Genomic DNA, 19,760 nt, shown 5'->3' with positions numbered 1-19,760 from the left:
GTATCTATGCCATATAAATGAGCTACTGCATGGCAGCCAGACAGAACAATATAGAAAGAGGGCATAAAAGCATGATATGAACTTAAAGCACAACTGAAACCTTTGCCAACTTATATTCAGAGGAAGGATCCAAAGGGCTGATGGGGAAACATGTTCCAGCAAAATTCATTCAGTTCAAAATTTCTGCAACGCACACATAAACACATGCATTATTCTTCAGCAATGCCTTGAAATAATCATGAGATGCTCATGTGGCCTAGGTTTTTTTTTTCTTGGACTTGTCTGAAAAATGTGCAGTCAGCTGAAATTAGATTAAATGATAACTTATATTTCCTCAACTTTAAAAAAATCTCTTAGCATAATACTAGGCCTTGAGGGTTCTAGAAATGGCCCACATGGTTCCCCCTACTCCCATTTTATTCTATCTTCACAAGAAAGCTGTTAGGTAACTAAACTGAGAGACTGGGAGAGATCTATTAAGTCATCTACTAAGCTCATTGCTGGATGAATGGGCATTTGAAATTGGAACTCTACTAGGCTACCCATCAGTGTCACATACAGACTGATAGAATGGAAGAATTGAAAGGGACTTTACAGATCACCTAGTTCAGTTCCCAGCCCAGCCCATAATGCCATGTCAACTATTCTCCAAAAAATTACCATTATTAATTCATAGTGTAGGTGAATGCACTTGTGGTATTATAATCTTACTAAAGTTGGGAGAATCTATTTTTCCGAATTCTAAAGAATACATAAATGTTCAAAAGGAATCTACTGATTTCACATGAAGTCATCACGAAAATAGAAAAACAGAGGAGAGAATTCATACAGTATAAGCAGCTGAGAATGTGCAAATCTGGACAGATATCTACATTTCTGGTGGTATAACAGTGCAACCGTATTGTGTTTTCAGATTGTTCTCCAGTAATATTTCCAGTTTCCAAAATAAATTACAGGTAATCCTTGACTTACGACCACAATTGAGCCCCAAATTTTTGTTGTTAAGTGAGAAAATTGTTAAGTGAGTTTTGCCCCATTTTATGACCTCTCTTGACGCAGTTGTTAACTGAATAACTACAATTGTTAAGTTAGTAACACAGTTGTTAAATAAATTTCCCCCTTGACTTTGCTTGTCAGAAGGTCGCAAAAGGGGATCACATGACCACGGGACACTGCAACCATCATAAATTGTAAAGTGTCCGAATTTTGATCACATGACTGCGGAAATGGTGCAATGGTGGTATGTGTGAAAAATGGTCATAAGTCACTTTTTTCAGTGCCATTGTAACTTTGAATGGTCACTAAATGAACTGCTGTAAGTTGAAGACTACCTGTATTTAATATATTTTCAACAATTTATCACTGAGATATTATAATAGCAGATACTTTCTGAGAGCGTTATGAAAGAGCTTATCAACAGAGTACTCCAGTAAGATCCTTCTGTTGGAGTTCAAAACTGCTAAGACTGGAAATTATACCATGAATCTGCAACAACACGGCACTTAATGCTGGTGAAAAGTTGGAGAAAAAGAGACCAATTAAAAGAAAGAATAACCTGAGGTATTTGAACATTTATAATCCCAAATGTAATACATTCCCTTCCAAAACAAATAAAACATGTATTTCCTAAATATTCCATACACTTTCATATATTTGCGTTTGGGGTATTGCCTGTAATGTAAGTATAATGCTGAGATATTTGATGAAATGTGGCACACACGTTGTACAAATTGAAGAGCTGGAAAAATCCCAGGTAAACTGTTGGCTAGAGACAGAAATATTTCAGCATAGCTTCCTCCATGCAATTTCTTTGTATTTTTCGCACGGGGGAATATGAGTTGAGCTTTAAAAAAAGCAAAATATTGCCCAGTACTGGGACTTCAAATTATTATTTTTATAGCAGTATTATTTTTATAGCAGGTGTAAAAAAATGAAGCTACTTTAAGCAAAGTATAAATATGAATGATACACAATTTGAACACCTTGTTTTATGCATCCAATAAATAAATGAAGTTCAGATAGGCAGCTTCTAAAGGGAGAATACATTCCTGTTTAGAAGTAATATTGTTTTTCCAACCATGTTAGGATTGTTGGAGGAAAAACAAATAAGGATTGTGAGTGGATTGGCAAACAGGCCACCTAGTCGACTCAATGGTAGGACTAAATCCTTGCTTTACAGCTTTAGTTTCCTCACCATTACCACAACATCAGTTAATCTCTTGCAAAAGCTGGTTTGGAAGTAAAAAAAAGGGAGCACTTTTCTAATTTGATTTTGGAACAGGCTCAGCTACCAATTACACTCTTTTGATACAGTATCCAAGCAACAGGCAAGAAGTTGAGAGAAAGTGGAATTCAAAGAACAACTCTTTGCTCAAAAAAACAAAAGGTAAAACACACAGAAAAAAGATGTAGGACAATCCCTTTTGGAAATACGTCTGTTGCATATTTCACTTATGGAAAAGTTACTGAAAAATCTGTCCACCCACTGGCAGTAACATAAAAAGCGTAATTTGGCCTTTAAATAAAACCCAGCAAAGGCAAGGAAAATCAACTTTTCAAAATTATAAAGTGAAAGGGCATTTTTCTCCAAAATATTTAGCACTGGCTAGCTACTATACTCAATATACAATCCTGATGTGATTTTTTTCACACATCCACATTTGGTGACTGACTTTATTTCTGAAGGTGAGTAAATCCAAATCAAACTGAATAGCCATGTAGGTATCCTGAAGTAATGAAGAAGCAGGTACAAAGAGTTGCACCTCTTTTACATTCCTCTGTCGTAAGATCCATTTGTGAACTCGCATTTTCCCTAAGAAAGCGATTATTGAATTTTTGTCCTATAGATAGATCCTCTCATCCTTGTTGGCTTTTCATTGGCATCCAATTGGCCACTTTAGGAACACAATGCTAGATCAGATCTGCTCCAGCAGGCTCTAACAATATATAAATGTGCAAACAACCTATTAACTGTTTCAAAAAGGTAAGTAAACAAAAAGCCTACTTAAACTACTTACTCATCCACTATAAAAGTGTCCAGTGAAGTATTTGCTACAGTAAACATTTTTCACATTATCTAGTGAAGAACACACTATTATCAAAACATAGTTTAGCTTATTGTGCTCTCTGCTACCCATGTCTTCCAATCACATAGCTGAGATGACTATAGTGAACCTCAAAATCAGAATAATGCATATGCACTCCAGCTTAGATAAGCAAATTGAAAAACTCAAGCAAAAATACAGAATATAATCAGCAATTGTACAATTAGTAACGTTTGTATATCTTAGCTCATTCTGATTGTTTAAAATTGCCTCTTCAGTCAAATATTCATTGCTAGTAAAGCTGAAAAATATCTGCACCTTAAATAGGTCACAAGAGTTTAGAAGATCCCCTTTTGCCTTCTCTGAATGAAAATCCTTTCTCCAGCCTTCAGATCTCCATAGATGCTAATAACCCATTTCAAAGATAAGCATGCCTGCTCCTGTATCACCACTATAGTAAGTGTTTTTCCTCTCCTCCTGAGCAGCAGAGCTGGGCTAAGGTTAATGGTCTCCTTTTGAAGCAGACGCTGCTTTTCTCCTGTTCAGCTGGTATTCCAGCAGATATAAAATGCCCCATCCATTCAGTTTGGCACACATCAGCCAGCCTATTATTACCATGGATTACTCTCTTCAAATGCCAAGGGATGAACAGATGTAGACTTAAATAATATGCATCAGGCTGATGGCTTTTGTAGCACTGGCTTTCCTCTCTCCCTTGATAAAAAGCTTCAGTAATGCGAAAAAGGTGTGTGTGTGTGGGAATCTAGTTGTTTGCAGTTGCATCAGCTTTTGTGATTTCAAAATAGGCACATGAATAAAAATAATAGTGGTGTTTTGAGTTCTCTCCTCCCCTGTTCAACATTTTGTTCCGTTTGAGGTCATTTGATTTCATATTTTCATAGTCTTGCCAACTGCATTCTATGATGTGAGATTAGGAACATTAGAATAAAACATTGGAATAAAATTATACAAGTTCAGAGATGTAAAATGGTAAAAAAAGCCATATAAAGACATCAAAACAAAACAAAAATGCCAATTAGAGACCATATTTTTGGCCATACATTCAAACAGGCAAGCTGAACAAGCTGGTAAACATAGCTCTGCTCTCTTGCACATGCATTTCACTTGTAGAAACCAATCACTGCATCTTATTACATAACAGGTAAGTTAGCATGTATAGCGGTGCTTAAAAGTTTATGAACCGTTTGAACTGTCAGTATCTCTGCATAAATACGACCTATGTGATCTGTTCTCCATACAAGTCCTAAAATTAGGTAAAGAGAATCCAATTAAACAAATGTTAAAAACATTACACTTTTTTTGTGTATTTATTGAAAATGCTCCAAAGCGAATTCTCCCAGGATCCTTCCTTTCCTTTCTCCTTTCCTTTTTCAACAGACCTATAAAGCCCTGAATGGCTTGGGTCCGGGATATCTGAGGGAACACCTGCTGCCGGCATCAAGCTCCCTTCGTCCAGTGCGCTCCCACAGGGAGGGTCTTCTCAGGGTGCCGCCGATAAAAGACTGTCGGCGGATAACACCCAGGGGAAGGGCCTTCTCTGTGGGTGCGCCTGCCCTCTGGAACCAGCTGCCCGTGGAGCTTAGGACTGCCTCCCACCTCCACACATTTCGCCAGGACCTGAAAACCTGGCTCTTTGAGCTCTCCGGCCCAGGCTGAGAATTTTTAACTGGGGTTTTTAATTCTAGGGATGATTTAATCTTTTTTAATTTGTTTTTAACTTTTGTATTGGTTGTTTTAAATGCCCTGTAAACCACCCTGAGTCCTTCGGGAAAGGGCGGTATATAAATTTAATAAAATAAATAAATAAACATTCTAGCTGCCTTCATCCTAGCTATTTTTTCCTTTCAGACACTTTTTTTAAAAAAAGTTTTGGCTACAGTACTCATTTCTATATCTGTTTTCTGCAATCAAATCTATTCTTTTAACCATGAGATCATCTGTAACGGCCTTGAAATAAATTGTGCAATGTATAATTCCCAAACTCCTCTTGTCTTTGTTAGATTCATACTAAATGCTCAACCACTAAGGTAAATACTATTTGCTAAAGTTAGACATCATTTTATCAGAGCCCCAGTTTTGGGGGGTTTTTTTGTAATCTGCTGAGGGTTTTCTGTTTTGTTTAGAAGGAATTGTTCTAATTGGATAATGAACCTATTTTCCTCTATTAAATCTTGGAAATATGGATTGACATGTGTGGTGTAATGCTGACAAGTGTTTGGGAGTAAAAACAAAAACGAACAGGCTACTTTTCAAATCCCTCTGGGCCAACTGGCAGAATTTCCACAAAACTCAGAAATTTAGACCAGTTTCAGAAAGCTCAAGAGTAAAATGGAATTTCTTGATTAACAAAAAGCAGCAATGATTATATTCAGTCAAACTTTGTAATTCCCGGGGATACATATTAAGTCTTGTCAAACAAAATCCCAGAACCACAGTAAATGTGAATATTCACATGTGTGGTTTTTTTTTTGTTTTTTTTTTAATTTTCACCTGGATTTTACCATGAACTTAAAACTGCTCCAGATTATCTGGAGAGATTTTTGTTTGTCTCCTGATCAGAATGGCTCTAATATAGTTTCACCTTGAGACTGAAGGGGCCAGCTGTCCCAAGGATACCAGCCCTCAATTAAACAAGAGAAAATCACAGTCAGACACTTTTTGTTTTATGTTTCCATCTGCTACTAAGCAATTCCTTCAAATGCCCTTTGCAGAACTTAACCTCTGGCTGTCTCTACTGCCTCTGCAGCCCTCTAAACCTTTATAGTACAAATATTACTTAAATTAGTCTTGCAGATGTTTCACAGCATTTATATAAGAAAGTTCTGGAAATGACATGTCCCAAAACATGCTATAAAATGGGAAGGAAATTATAGCATAGTAAAAGGCTGCGGCTTTGCTGGTAGAAGGCTCAAGTTTCAAACTTAACTCTTCAACCAAAAGATAGGCAACATGGTCTCTGTCAGACCGTCAAATAGTTCAGATCAATATTTGAAGTGAAATATCCAAACATATTTGGATATGATTTAAATGGCAGCTATAACAATGATCCAGCTGCCTGAGGGAGAGGGAATCTAACCTCAATCTAATGATGATTGCTAAAATTCTTAACTACTAATAATGCATCCCTCTTCATTGGACAAACTCATGCAGAGGCTGGATAACTATTAAACTTAGATTCTTAATTTTTATTTCTGTGCTAAGTATGGGGTTGAACTCACTAGCCCAAATAGAATTCTAATTCTATTATTCTATCTTGGAAAATACAAATGACCATAAAGTAGGATACAACCTTCAATATGTTGGAACTTTGTATCAAATTCAAGTTCCTTTCAAATGCTCACCACAAAACATTACCTCTTCATTCCAAGCTAGGAAGCTAGCAGGGGACAAAGCATAAAGTTCCTTTTTATTCCCTTTGGATGATCCCCAGTCTAAGTGGGCGGTGATGGCGTTCATAATTGCTTAATCATATATAAGGCTGTTAATGGAAGCAGTTCTATATTTACAGTAAAAGCTGTTTTGTGTTGCCAAGAACAACTGTCCCATAGGAATATGCAGGATTTCCAAGTGAAACGTGGAAGATGTGTACAGATTGTCCTCGACTTACAGCAGTTCGTGAGTGGCCGTTCGAAGTTACAACGGCACTAAAAGTGACTTATGACCACTGCAACATCCCCATGGTCACATGACCAAAATTTAGGTGCTTGGCAGCTGACTCATATTTATGAGTCCCTGGATCATCTGATCCCCTTTTACGACCTTCTGACAAGCAAAGTCAGTGGGGAAGCCAGATTCTCTTAACAACCATGTTATTAACTTAACAACTGCAGTGATTCACTTAACAACTATGGCAAGAAAGGTTGCATAGTGGGCCAAAACTGATTTAACAACTGTCTTGCTTAGCAATAGAAATTTTGGGCTCGACTGTGGTCATAAGTCGAGGACCACCTGTATTTCTAATCTCTTTAGCTTCAGGACTTCTCTGAAGAATAGAGATGCATATTTATCATATCAGAATGAGATGTGCATACTTCTCAATATGTCCCCAATATGGGTAAGAACCAAGTAGTCACTTGTTTTGGAAGCAAGCATCTCCATTCTTTGGAGGTACAGAAAAGAAAATGCTTCCAGCTTCTCCTCCTAGTTTTTAGGAACATGTCTCAAGGGAGACCTAAGTATTACAAAAGATAAAGGGCCTTCATATCACAATTTAGGGCCTCTTTCACTCTTATTTTCAAAATTCTGACAGCAGGCACAGTGATGTAAGTCACATGCTATGCAGTAAGCAATATTAGGAGGGACAGTATAGAGCAATGGTAATAGCTTCATGTACATTCTAGGGTTTCATTTCACTCTGAGCTCCCCTTCAGTGTCCTTTACTGTTACATGAAATCATTTAAGTAGGAAAAAGCAAGGAAATGATCATCTCCTATTTCTTTCAGTGAACAAATGCTGAAAGAATTGTGTGGGATTTTTTTTCTGAACAAATAGTTTAATGCCTTTACACTATATCTTTGCTATGTCCTGCTGTTGGGAGTGCAACTAAATATTAAAAATAATTCTAGTAAATATACTTCAGACATATTTTAAGATATTCCATGTGAAATGATTGCCTATTATAACCTTCTACTCTCTAAATGCACATGTAACAAATACATGAAAAGGAGTACCTATTTTTTTATAGAAGCATGATGCAGTTCTAAATTTAGCATCATTTCACTTCTACAGCTAACTTCTCAAATCAATTAAAATATGCTTCCTTTTACTTCATATATATTATTTACTGCTCAGCCAGAGTATGACATAAACAATTAAAATCAATGGAGATATTTAGGTAATGGAATGTCTGTGAGCTTCCAGTGTTACTAACCTAGTGCGGTCCATCTGCAGTTCTAAAATATTTGTAGAAGATTACTATGATGAAAGATTAACATGACATATTTGACCTAGGCTCTGTACAGACATACTCTATGCTGGACATAGGCTGGGTTACACTTTGTGGCAAGCTATGATGTGTTTTGGTTTATTTGCCACCCTGTTTTGAGATGCTTAGTTAGTATCTCTTATAAATAATGACATATAGTTTAGTATGTTGTACAAATTTACCCAGTTGTGTTCTATTCATTAAATTAGGGGTGAACAAAACATGGCTTAGTATGATGTGTGGATTAAGTAACTGCTTTGATTAGCTTACTCAGGTCCAATTTTTAAGGGCTTGGATAGCAGCCTGCTCCTCAGCCATTCCATAGAATAATTTTCTCTCATTCCCCAAGAGCTCTTTAATTTGCTCCACCAATCTCTCTCCTCTCTCTCTCTCTCTCTCTCTCTCTCTCTCTCTCTCTCTCTCTCTCTCTCTCTCTGTGTGTGTGTGTGTGTGTGTGTGTGTGAGAGAGAGAGAGAGAGAGAGAGAGAGAGAGAGAGAGAGAGAAAGGGGGGGAATAACTTGAAGGTTATGGCTGGCCATTTTGTGTTCTCCTCTTGCAAGCACACAAGAGAAAATTTCAGCATCTTCCCAACTGGCATGGCCCCACCTTGCAGTATGTCTCATGCTGCTGAGGCATTTTGTTCAGAGGTCAGGAATGTTGGCAAGCTACCATAGGATTTAGGAAATCATTTACAGAGTGTGTTGAAATGCCTATGCAGGGCATTGCTCTCAAAAGGCAGAGGGAACCTCACGTCACAATGACCCAGTACTCCTCACATACTCTAATCTGTACTCCAACTATACAAAAACCCTTGGATCATGTGTGGACTCTCCCACATCAGATGACTTAATGTATCAAGGACAGAAATTTGTACAGAGGTGACAACCAGCTTAGAGCACTGCAAACTTCTTGGCTTTCAGAAAGCAACCCTGAAAGCCTGAGATTTTAGTTTCTGTTTTCTTTCTCTGAGAGCTGGGTAACATCACCAAGATAAAAGATTAGTATATAAAGGACATGATATTGCCCTCTAGCTTCAGTAGGATTCACAAGTAATATTACTGGCAGATACCTATATCCAAATGATACAAAATGACTAGGCTGTTGTAGACATGGGTTATAACATGTGATAGTTCCAGCTGATTTATGCATCTGAGGGAGTCTTCTAAGTATACATCTAGATAAAGGTCAAAACAGTACTTTAACCTCAAGCCAGAAGACTGTTTATACCAGCACTTTTTCAATTGTCACAAAATATTGGTAAGGGTTGATCCTTTTAGGTCTACACATTCTGAACCAAGTAAGTATATTTATGGTTTAAAAGAGTTCCTAAACCAATTGGCTTCCAACTTTGAATTACATTGTTTTGAAACACAATTTCTTCTAATAATGATAATACTTCCATTATTATTTATTTATTTATTTATTTATTTATTTATTTATTTATTTATTTATTTATTTATTTATTTATTAAATTTTTATACTGCCCTTCTCCCGAAGGACTCAGGGCGGTGTACAGGGCAATAAGTATTAAAAGACAAAATACAAAAGTTAAAAAAACAATTAAATATTATGCCCGATATATACAATAATTAAAAACCATGTTTAAACCCCAACCCCAACCCATCAAACCAGGCCAGATTGCTCAAATAAATAAGTTTTTAGATCCCGCCGGAAGGAGCGAAGGTCGGGGGCCATCCGGAGCTCAACCGGCAAGCGGTTCCACAGGTCTGGCGCGCCCACAGAGAACGCTCTCCCCCTGGGGGCCACCAGTCATCATTCTTTGATCGGAGGCACCCTGAGGAGGCCCTCTCTGTGGGAGCGCACTAGACGGAGGGAAGTTGATGCCGGCCGCAGGTGTTGCCATAGGTAATCAAAGTGCCTCAAATCATTTTTCAATTAAACAGCAATAAAATACATGCAAGATGCATTAAAGCAATATAAAATAAAAATAATGAGATAAGGATTTTTCTTATGGTTTTCTTACTGACCATTCTCTTACATTCTGATTTAGTTCAAATAGTATTATTATGGTTTGTCACACAGTCAGCCAGATGTTCAGACTGGATCTAGCATTTATTATTACTATTACTATTATTGTTGTTGCTCTCTCTGGATATCTTTGGAAGAGCAAGGCAGAGCATAGCACTCCTTCTGTTAATTCTGCCTACAACAATGACCCTGTGAATTAAACTGAACTATTCAAAAGAATAGTCCAGAATCAACCTATGCAAATGGATTCACATCTAAGTCTTCCTAGTCCCAGGAATAAAAAGCTTGAAATGAATCCTGGTGAACTCAGTAATATTTAGGTGCATTACATTTAAGACAAATCAATTGTTTGCCTGCTGAAAGTGAGAATGTTGCCGGTTCTTTTGAATAGTTATGTGTTTCAAAGGGAGGGTTCATGGAACTGTTTTTCAGTTTAATACAACATTCCCAACAGTTTCATTCTTCTCTTTTGACAAGTCAAAACAAACCAGGAGCTCTTCAGTTTTCTATGATTTCCTACTGGTTTTGGAATAAGGCAAAATGTTAAACTTAGATCTTGCCCCCTTCCCCCCATCATCAGAAGCAATAATGTGTCATTTATGCATTCCTTTGTACCTGCCAAGTCCCTACCTAACCAATTAAATATTCTTTTAATTAAAAAAATGAAAGAAAAGTTAGCATGGTACAAAACAAAGACTATGTTCAAAGGTCTCCTATAAATCTAAAGGCATAAATAAAAATCAAGAGTTAGTTGCCACTCAGTTCTTTGCCTTCTGATACAAAAGTGATTTGTGATTAGTCACATTCACTACAGCAACCATTTTGTGAGAGTATCTACAGTACATTTCACTCTCAATATTTCTCACTGGCCCGAAAAGATTAAGGACCCCAACCTACATTTCTCTTAAACTGAAACCATATAACTGCGAAGTGCAACTGTAAATCGGTAAAGGATAATCCTGACCATCCTCTGCTTTATTCTGATTCTATATTTGATTACAACTGTTCAATAGCTGCAAAGCACTTGCTGAAATCAACAGGTTGGATACAGGCAATGAAAATCATGTATAGTAATGTTCATTTATGAAACTACAGTATATGTCTGAGACTTTATAATAATGGTTTTACTGTGAGAAGCAGGATTAACTATATCATTTATTAGGGGAAAGAAATAGCAGCTTTAACCACTGTGGATGTATCTGGTAGTGAAAGGAAAGTCCGATGCTGTAAAGATTTTTTTCTCCATAGGAACCTAGAATGTAAGATCCATGAATCAAGGCAAGCTGGACGTGGTCAAACAACAGATGACAAGACTGAACATTGACATCTTAGGAATCAGCAAACTAAAATGGACAGGAATGGGTGAATTTAATTCAGATGACCATCAGGTATACTACTGCAAGCAAGAATCCCTCAGAAGAAATAGAGTAGCCTTCATAGTAAATAAAAGAATAGGAAAAGCAATACTGGGATACAATCCCCAAAATGACAGAATGATCTCAGTTCGAATCAGGCAAACCTTTCAATATTACAGTAGTACAAGTCTATGCCCCAACCACCAGTGCTGAAGAGGATGAAATTGGCCGGTTCTACAGCCCTACAGCACTTTATAGAACTAACACCAAAAATGATGTCCTTATCATCATGGGGGACTGGAATGCTAAAGTAGGAAGCCAAAAGATAACCAGAATAACAGGCAAGTTTGGCTTTGGAGTACAAAATGAAGCAGGGCACAGGCTGACAGAATTTGTCAAGAGAATATGATGGTCCTAGCAAACACTCTTTTCCAACAACCGAAGAGACGGCTCTACATATGGACATCACCAGACTGTCAACACAGTAATCAGATTGACTATGTGCTCTGCAGCCAAAGATGGAAAAGCTCTATACAGTCAGTAAAAACAAGACCAGGAGCTGACTGTGGCTCAGACCATGAGCTTCTCATTGCAAAATTTAGGCTTAAACTGAAGAAAGTAGGGGAAAGCACTAGGCCACTCAGGTATGAACTAAATCATACCCCGATGAATATACAGTAGAGGTGACAAATAGATTTAAGGAATTAGATCTGATAAGACAGAGTGCCTGAAGAACTATGGACAGAGGTTCACAACATTGTACAAGAGGTAGCAACTGAAACCATCCCAAAGAAAAAGAAATGCAAGAAAGCAAAATGGCTGTCTGAGGAAGCTTTGCAAATAGCTCAGGAAAGGAGGGAAGCGAAAGGCAAGGGAGAAAAAGAAAGATACACCCAATTGAGTGCAGAATTCCAGAGAATAGGTAGAAGAAATAAAAATGCCTTCTTAAATGAACAGTGCAAAGAAATAGAAGAAAACAATAGAATAGGGAGGACCAGAGATCTCTTCAATAAAATTGGAGAGATGAAGGGAACGTTTCATGCAAAAATGGGCATGATAAAGGACCAAAATGGTAGGGACGTAACAGAGGCAGAAGAGATTAAGAAGAGGGCCTTAGGAAAGCTGAGTAACAACAAAGCTAGTGGATGTGACAGTATTTCAGTTGAGCTATTCAAAATCTTAAAAGACGATGCAGTAAAAGTGCTACACTCAATTTGCCAGCAAATTTGGAAAACTCAACAGTGGCCACAGGATTGGAAAAGATCAGTTTACATTCCAATTCCAAAGAAAGGCAGTGCCAAAGAATGTTCAAACTATCGCACCATTGCACTCATTTCACATGCTAGTAAAATTATGCTTAAAATCCTACAAGCTAGACTCTAGCAGTATGTTGATTGAGGACTACCAGACGTACAGGCAGGATTTCAAAGAGACAGAGGAACTAGAGATCAAATTGCCAACATATGCTGGATCATGGAGAAAGCTAGGGAGTTCCAGAAAAACATCTACTTCTGCTTCATTGACTATGCTAAAGCATTTGATTGTGTGGATCACAACAAACTGTGGCAAGTTCTTAAAGAGATGGGAGTACCAGACCATTTTATTTGTCTCTTGGGAAACCTATATGCGGGTCAAGAAGCAACAGTGAGAACTGGACACAGAACCACTGATTGGTTCAAAATTGGGAAAGGAGTCCGGCAAGGCTGTATACTGTCACCCTGCCTGTTTAACTTATATGCAGAGCACATCATGAGAAAGGCAGGGCTAGATGAATCAAAAGTTGGAATTAAGATTGCTGGGAGAAATATCAACAACCTAAGATATGCAGATGATACCACTCTAATGGTAGAAAGTGAAGAGGAACTAAAGAGCCTCTTGTTACGAGTGAAGAAGGAGAGTGCAAAAGTTGGATTGAAAGTTAACATTAAGAAAACCAAGATCATGGCATCAGGCCCTCTCAATTCCTGGCAAATAGATGGGGAAGAAATGGAGGCAGTGACAGATTTTATTTTCCTGGGCTCCAAAATCACCGCAGACGGGGACTGCAGCCAAGAAATTAAAAGACACCTGCTCCTGGGGAAAAAAGCCATGGCAAATCTAGTTGTTGTTAGCTGCGAAGTCGTGTCCGACCCATCGCGACCCTATGGACAACATTCCTCCAGGCCTTCCTGTCCTCTACCATCTTCTGGAGTCCATTTAAGCTCACGCCTACTGCTTCAGTGACTCCATCCAGCCACCTCATTCTCTGTCGTCCCCTTCTTCTCTTGCCCTCGATCTTTCCCAGCATTAGGCTCTTCTCCAGTGAGTCCTTCCTTCTCATTAGGTGGCCAAAGTACTTGAGTTTTAGCTTCAGGATCTGGCCTTCTAAAGAGCAGTCAGGATTGATCTCCTCTAGGACTGACCGGTTTGATCGCCTTGCGGTCCAAGGGACTCGCAGGAGTCTTCTCCAGCACCATAGTTCAAAGGCCTCAATTCTTTGGCGCTCAGCCTTTCTTATGGTCCAACTTTCACTGCCATACGTTGCAACTGGGAAGACCATAGCCTTGACTATACGCACTTTTGTTGGCAGGGTGATGTCTCTGCTTTTAAGTGTGCTGTCTAGATTTGCCATGGCTTTCCTCCCCAGGAGCAAGCGTCTTTTAATTTCTTGGCTACAGTCCCCATCTGCAGTGATCTTGGAGCCCAGGAAAATAAAATCTGTCACTACCTCCATTTCTTCCCCATCTATTTGCCAGGAATTGAGAGGGCCAGATGCCATGATCTTGGTTTTCTTAATGTTAAGTTTCAACCCAAGTTTTGCACTCTCCTTCTTCACCTGTAACAAGAGGCTCTTTAGTTCTTCTTCACTTTCTGCCATTAGAGTGGTATCATCTGCATATCTTAGGTTGTTGATATTTCTTCCGGCAATCTTAATTCCAACTTTTGATTCATCTAGCCCTGCCTTTCTCATGATGTGCTCTGCATATAAGTTAAATAGGCAGGGCGACAGTATACAGCCTTGCCGGACTCCTTTCCCAATTTTGAACCAATCAGTGGTTCCGTGTCCAGTTCTCACTGTTGCTTCTTGACCCGCATATAGGTTTCTCAAGAGACAAATAAGATGGTCTGGTACTCCCATCTCTTTAAGAACTTGCCACAGTTTGTTATGATCCACACAATCAAAGGCTTTAGCATAGTCAATGAAGCAGAAGTAGATGTTTTTCTGGAACTCCCTAGCTTTCTCCATGATCCAGCGTATGTTGGCAATTTGATCTCTAGTTCCTCTGCCTCTTCGAAATCCTGCCTGCACTTCTGGTAGTTCTCGATCCACATACTGCTGAAGTCTAGCTTGTAGGATTTTAAGCATGACTTTACTAGCATGAGAAATGAGTGCAATGGTGCGATAGTTTGAACATTCTTTGGCACTGCCTTTCTTTGGAATTGGAATGTAAACTGATCTTTTCCAATCCTGTGGCCATTGTTGAGTTTTCCAAATTTGCTGGCAAATTGAGTGTAGCACTTTTACTGCATTGTCTTTTAAGATTTTGAATAGCTCAGCTGGAATACTGTCACTTCCACTAGCTTTGTTGTTGCTCAGCTTTTCTAAGGCCCACTTCACTTCACATTCTAGGATGTCTGGCTCGAGGTCAGTGACCACCTCATTGTGATTATCAGGGACGTTAAGCTCATTCTTGTATAGTTCTTCTGTGTAATTTTGCCACCTCTTCTTAATCTCTTCTGCCTCTGTTAGGTCCCTGCCATTTTGGTCCTTTATCATGCCCATTTTTGCATTAAACGTTCCCTTCATTTCTCCAATTTTCTTGAAAAGATCTCTGGTCCTCCCTATTCTATTATTTTCTTCTATTTCTTTGCACTGTTCATTGAAGAAGGCATTCTTATCTCTTCTAGCTATTCTCTGGAATTCTGCATTCAATTGGGTGTATCTTTCTTTTTCTCCCTTGCCTTTCGCTTCCCTCCTTTCCTCAGCTATTTGCAAAGCTTCCTCAGACAGCCATTTTGCTTTCTTGCATTTCTTTTTCTTTGGGATGGTTTTGGTTGCTACCTGTTGTACAATGTCGCGAACCTCTGTCCATAGTTCTTCAGGCACTCTGTCTATCAGATCTAATTCCTTAAATCTATTTGTCACCTCTACTGTATATTCAACAGGGATATGATTTAATTCATACCTGAGTGGCCTAGTGCTTTTCCCTACTTTCTTCAGTTTAAGCCTAAACTTTGCAAGGAGAAGCTCATGGTCTGAGCCACAGTCAGCTCCTGGTCTTGTTTTTACTGACTGTATAGAGCTTCTCCATCTTTGGCTGCAGAGCATATAGTCAATCTGATTTCTGTGTTGACCATCTGGTGATGTCCATGTGTAGAGCCGTCTCTTGGGTTGTTGGAAAAGAGTGTTTGCTATGACCATTGTATTCTCTTGACAGAATTCTATCAGCCTGTGCCCTGCTTCATTTTGCACTCCAAGGCCAAACTTGCCTGTTATTCCAGTTATCTTTTGGCTTCCTACTTTAGCATTCCAATCCCCCATGATGATAAGAACATCATTTTTTGGTGTTAGTTCTATAAGGTGCTGTAGTGCTTCATAGAACTGGTCAATTTCATCCTCTTCAGCACTGGTGGTTGGGGCATAGACCTGGACTACTGTGATATTGAATGGTTTGCCTTGGATTCGAACTGAGATCATTCTGTCATTTTGAGGATTGTATCCCAGTATTGCTTTTCCTACTCTTTTATTGACTATGAAGGCTACTCCATTTCTTCTGAAGGATTCTTGCCCACAGTAGTATACCTGATGGTCATCTGAATTAAATTCACCCATTCCTGTCCATTTTAGTTCGCTGATACCTAAGATGTCAATGTTCAGTCTTGTCATCTCTTGTTTGACCACGTCCAGTTTTCCTTGATTCATGGATCTTACATTCCAGGTTCCTATGGAGAAAAAATCTTTACAGCATCGGACTTTCCTTTCACCACCAGACATATCCACAGCTGAGCGTCCTTTCGGCTTTGGCCCAGTCGCTTCATTCTTTCTGGCGCTACTAGTACTAGCCCTCTGCTCTTCCCCAGTAGCATATTGGACACCTTCCGACCTGAGGGGCTCATCTTCCAGCGTCATATCGTTTTGCCTTTTGGTACTGTCCATAGGGTTTTCATGGCAAAGATACTGGAGTGGTTTGCCATTTCCTTCTCCAGTGGATCACGTTTTGTCAGAACTCTCTGCTATGACCTGTCCGTCTTGGGTGGCCCTGCACGGCATAGCTCATAGCTTCATTGAATTACGCAAGCCCCTTCGCCACGACAAGGCAGTAATCCATGAAGGGGGGCAAATCTAGACAGCACACTAAAAAGCAGAGACATCACCCTGCCAACAAAAGTGCATATAGTCAAGGCAATTTATGGCTGTGAAAGTTGGACCATAAGAAAGGCTGAGCGCCAAAAAATTGAGGCCTTTGAACTATGGTGCTGGAGAAGACTCCTGTGAGTCCCTTGGACTGCAAGGCGATCAAACCGGTCAGTCCTAGAGGAGATCAACCCTGACTGCTCTTTAGAAGGCCAGATCCTGAAGTTGACACTCAAATACTTTGGCCACCTAATGAGAAGGAAGGACTCACTGGAGAAAAGCCTAATGCTGGGAAAGATTGAGGGCAAGAGAAGAAGGGGACAACAGAGAATGAGGTGGCTGGATGGAGTCACTGAAGCAGTAGGCGTGAGCTTAAATGGACTCCAAAAGATGGTAGAGGACAGGAAGGCCTGGAGGAACGTTGTCCATGGGGTCACGATGGGTAGGACATGACTTCGCAACTAACAACAACAAACCACTGTAACAGAATGGAATATAAATCAGAGCCAAACCAATGAAAAAAACTTTGTAGTGCAGTGATTTAAATATTGGGTTAGCACCTAGTAAAGTCTGGGTTAATGTCCAGCCTTAAGCACAGAAACACACTAGGAGCCTTGAGCTAGTAATTGACTCTCAGTTCAACTCTCAATGATTTGAGCTAGTCATTGACTCTCAATTCAACAGAGTGGCTGTTGTGAGGACAACATAATGGGAGCCTCATATTGAACCTTTCAAGAAAAGATGGGATCTAAATCTAACAATCATTTGTCCTTTTTTTCATTCACTTGTGTCCAAATCTCAGAAACTGCCTGACAAATTCATGCAGTTTTCTTGGCAAGGTTTTTCAGAAGTGGTTTGCCATTGCTTCCTTCCTAGGACTGAGAAAAAGAGATTAGTCTAAGATCACCCAACTGGCTTTGTGCCTAAGGCAGGACCAGAACTCATGGTCTCCCAGTTTCTGGCCTGATACCTTAACCACATACTGGCTCTTATCATGTTCATATAATCACTCACTATCCTTGCCACTTGCTACCAGCATTATAATATCTTTGAGTTGTTCTCAGTGATGTTTATAGAGTGACCAGCAATGTAATTGGCTATTGAGTGAGTGAGGTTCTGATTTTGCCTCTAAGGAGACGATCCATATAAAGATCAGCTATGGGAAAAGCAGCTGGAACAGCGTATCATTCTCTCATCTCAGTCAGCAGGTTATTAAGCCACTGTGGTGGGAAAAAAACCTTTAATCTCCATTTAATTATTTGAAAATAGATCACATCTCGTAAAGAGTTCAAGGTCATCTCTTCTGTGTTCAAATAAATCTTTATCTTCTTTGTTGAAGCATGGCAGCAGTGAGGTTAGCTGGTATTAGGATATAATTGTTGCTGATACCAGAATTATGTCCATTTATTCTTTTGTCCAGTTTGTCCACTGCAAATTGCCATAAGGGGCAACAGACACAGCTTTGTATTACTTGGGAAGATGGCCAGGTGTATATATCCCTGATGTGGAGGATATTGTTCTCATTAAAGTCACCCACAGCATCAGGAATTAATATATCTAAAAAAATTGCCATGTGATACAATCACCTTTTCCCATTGTTGTTACAAATGGCTGAATGTACAAAATGAAAATAGTACTTTACCTTGAGAAGTATTTCTTCTGCTGAAACCCAGAATGGCTGTTTCAGCATCCCTCAAATATTCAAGTAACCAAAGATAGGAAATTGCCTTATCCAGGTCAGATTGTTAGTTCTCTTAGTTCATTACTGTCAACCAATTGATAGTATTTCTCTAGATTACAAGCAAGATTGTATTCCAGGACTGAATTTAAGATTTTCTATATATAAAGTTGATGTTTTATCACAGAACTACAAGATAAATTCTTTGAAATTAGCATTTCATGGTTCTTTCTGGATTGAAGTGTGTAAGTAATGTAGTACAAAGGTTTACAGTGTGTTATCCTATTATATATAAATTGCACAGCACACTAAATTATATCCTGCTATATACATTATTATAATTATTTAATTCAGATTTTCCCAGCAGCATTCCAATTCATTAAAGTAGCTTGAAATCAAGTATCTCTGATTGTGTTATTTTTTTCATTTGGTTTTAACACCAAGTCACATTGTAGATTACAAGGCATCAGGCTTTCAAGTCATGATTTGGGCCCTTAAAACAAAACCAGTTCATTAAACCAGGATGTTTAAACCATGGTTTAAGTCATAAGGGACAGATTCAAATATTGCCCCAACGCCAAGTACAAACAGGCAAACCACTTGGTGTTTATTTCATAACTAAGACCTATACATGGAAAAATGAAGTCTTTTTTAAGGATCATTCTTGATCAAAAATATTTTATTCACTTCTAGAAAGTTGTTCTTGGGTTTGAAAGGTGCAATAATCAAACATTATCTATTTATAATCAACCTCAGACTGCACAGTTAACCCACTGCAGCAATAGCAATCAAAGCAAAATTCCTACCTGCTAAGGCTTTAATGCGAGACCTCTCGAACAGCCGAGCAGAACTATTCTCATTGTCCCAATCATCCACATCCCAGCGGTTATTAACATCACTATATTGTTGTTGGATTTCAATGTTGTCATAGTCTGTTGCTACTGTTGTCGTCATCTTGAATCTTCTCAAGCGGGTCTCAGCATCAGCTACTCCTTAGGAAATCTGCAATAAGGAAAGAGGGGGGTGAGGGTAAATAATTATTGATCATTTGGAAGCTTCAAAAAGAGATAAATGGATAAATAACATCAGCTCTATCATTGTACAGTAAAAGATCAGATTCCTCAGTGCATTCATGGCTGTGCACCTCCAAAGCAGCATTTGGCTGGGGCAGTTCACTGCTGTGTTCCCAAACAGAGTGTGCTTTGACTTCTAGTGATAATTCCCCAGCTGCAAAAATAGTTTTCACATCAGTAATATTGAAAATGAACTGATATGGTTTTCCCTTCTCCCTTTACAGTATCCATGCCAGATAATAGTTATAAAGAATTCAGTAACATTAAGGACTGATGTCTGAGTTTATTTCCCTCTTGCTTCCCCATCACTAAGGAAACATAAAGATGAGGAAGACCAGCA

General features: G+C 38.9%; 1 protein-coding gene across 2 annotated transcripts in view; it reads right to left on the bottom strand.

Annotated features, from left to right (window-relative positions):
- The window catches only part of SPTBN1 (spectrin beta, non-erythrocytic 1), a 209,357-nt gene that overhangs the window by 134,780 nt on the left and 54,817 nt on the right, over positions 1-19,760 (bottom strand). The window contains exon 2 of one of the 2 annotated variants that reach the window (XM_083373144.1): positions 19,154-19,349. In XM_083373144.1, coding sequence (XP_083229270.1) covers positions 19,154-19,301 — 148 coding nt within the window. In that variant the 5' untranslated portion in view covers positions 19,302-19,349. The remainder of the gene's footprint in view (positions 1-19,153; positions 19,350-19,760) is intronic. The other variant, XM_083373145.1, reaches the window with a different exon arrangement.

This window comes from Vipera ursinii, assembly GCF_947247035.1.
Source record: "Vipera ursinii genome assembly, chromosome: 1".
Taxonomy (NCBI): Eukaryota; Metazoa; Chordata; class Lepidosauria; order Squamata; family Viperidae; genus Vipera; species Vipera ursinii.
The sequence above is the reverse complement of the archived record's forward strand: the minus strand, read 5'-3'. Positions and strand labels throughout refer to the sequence as shown.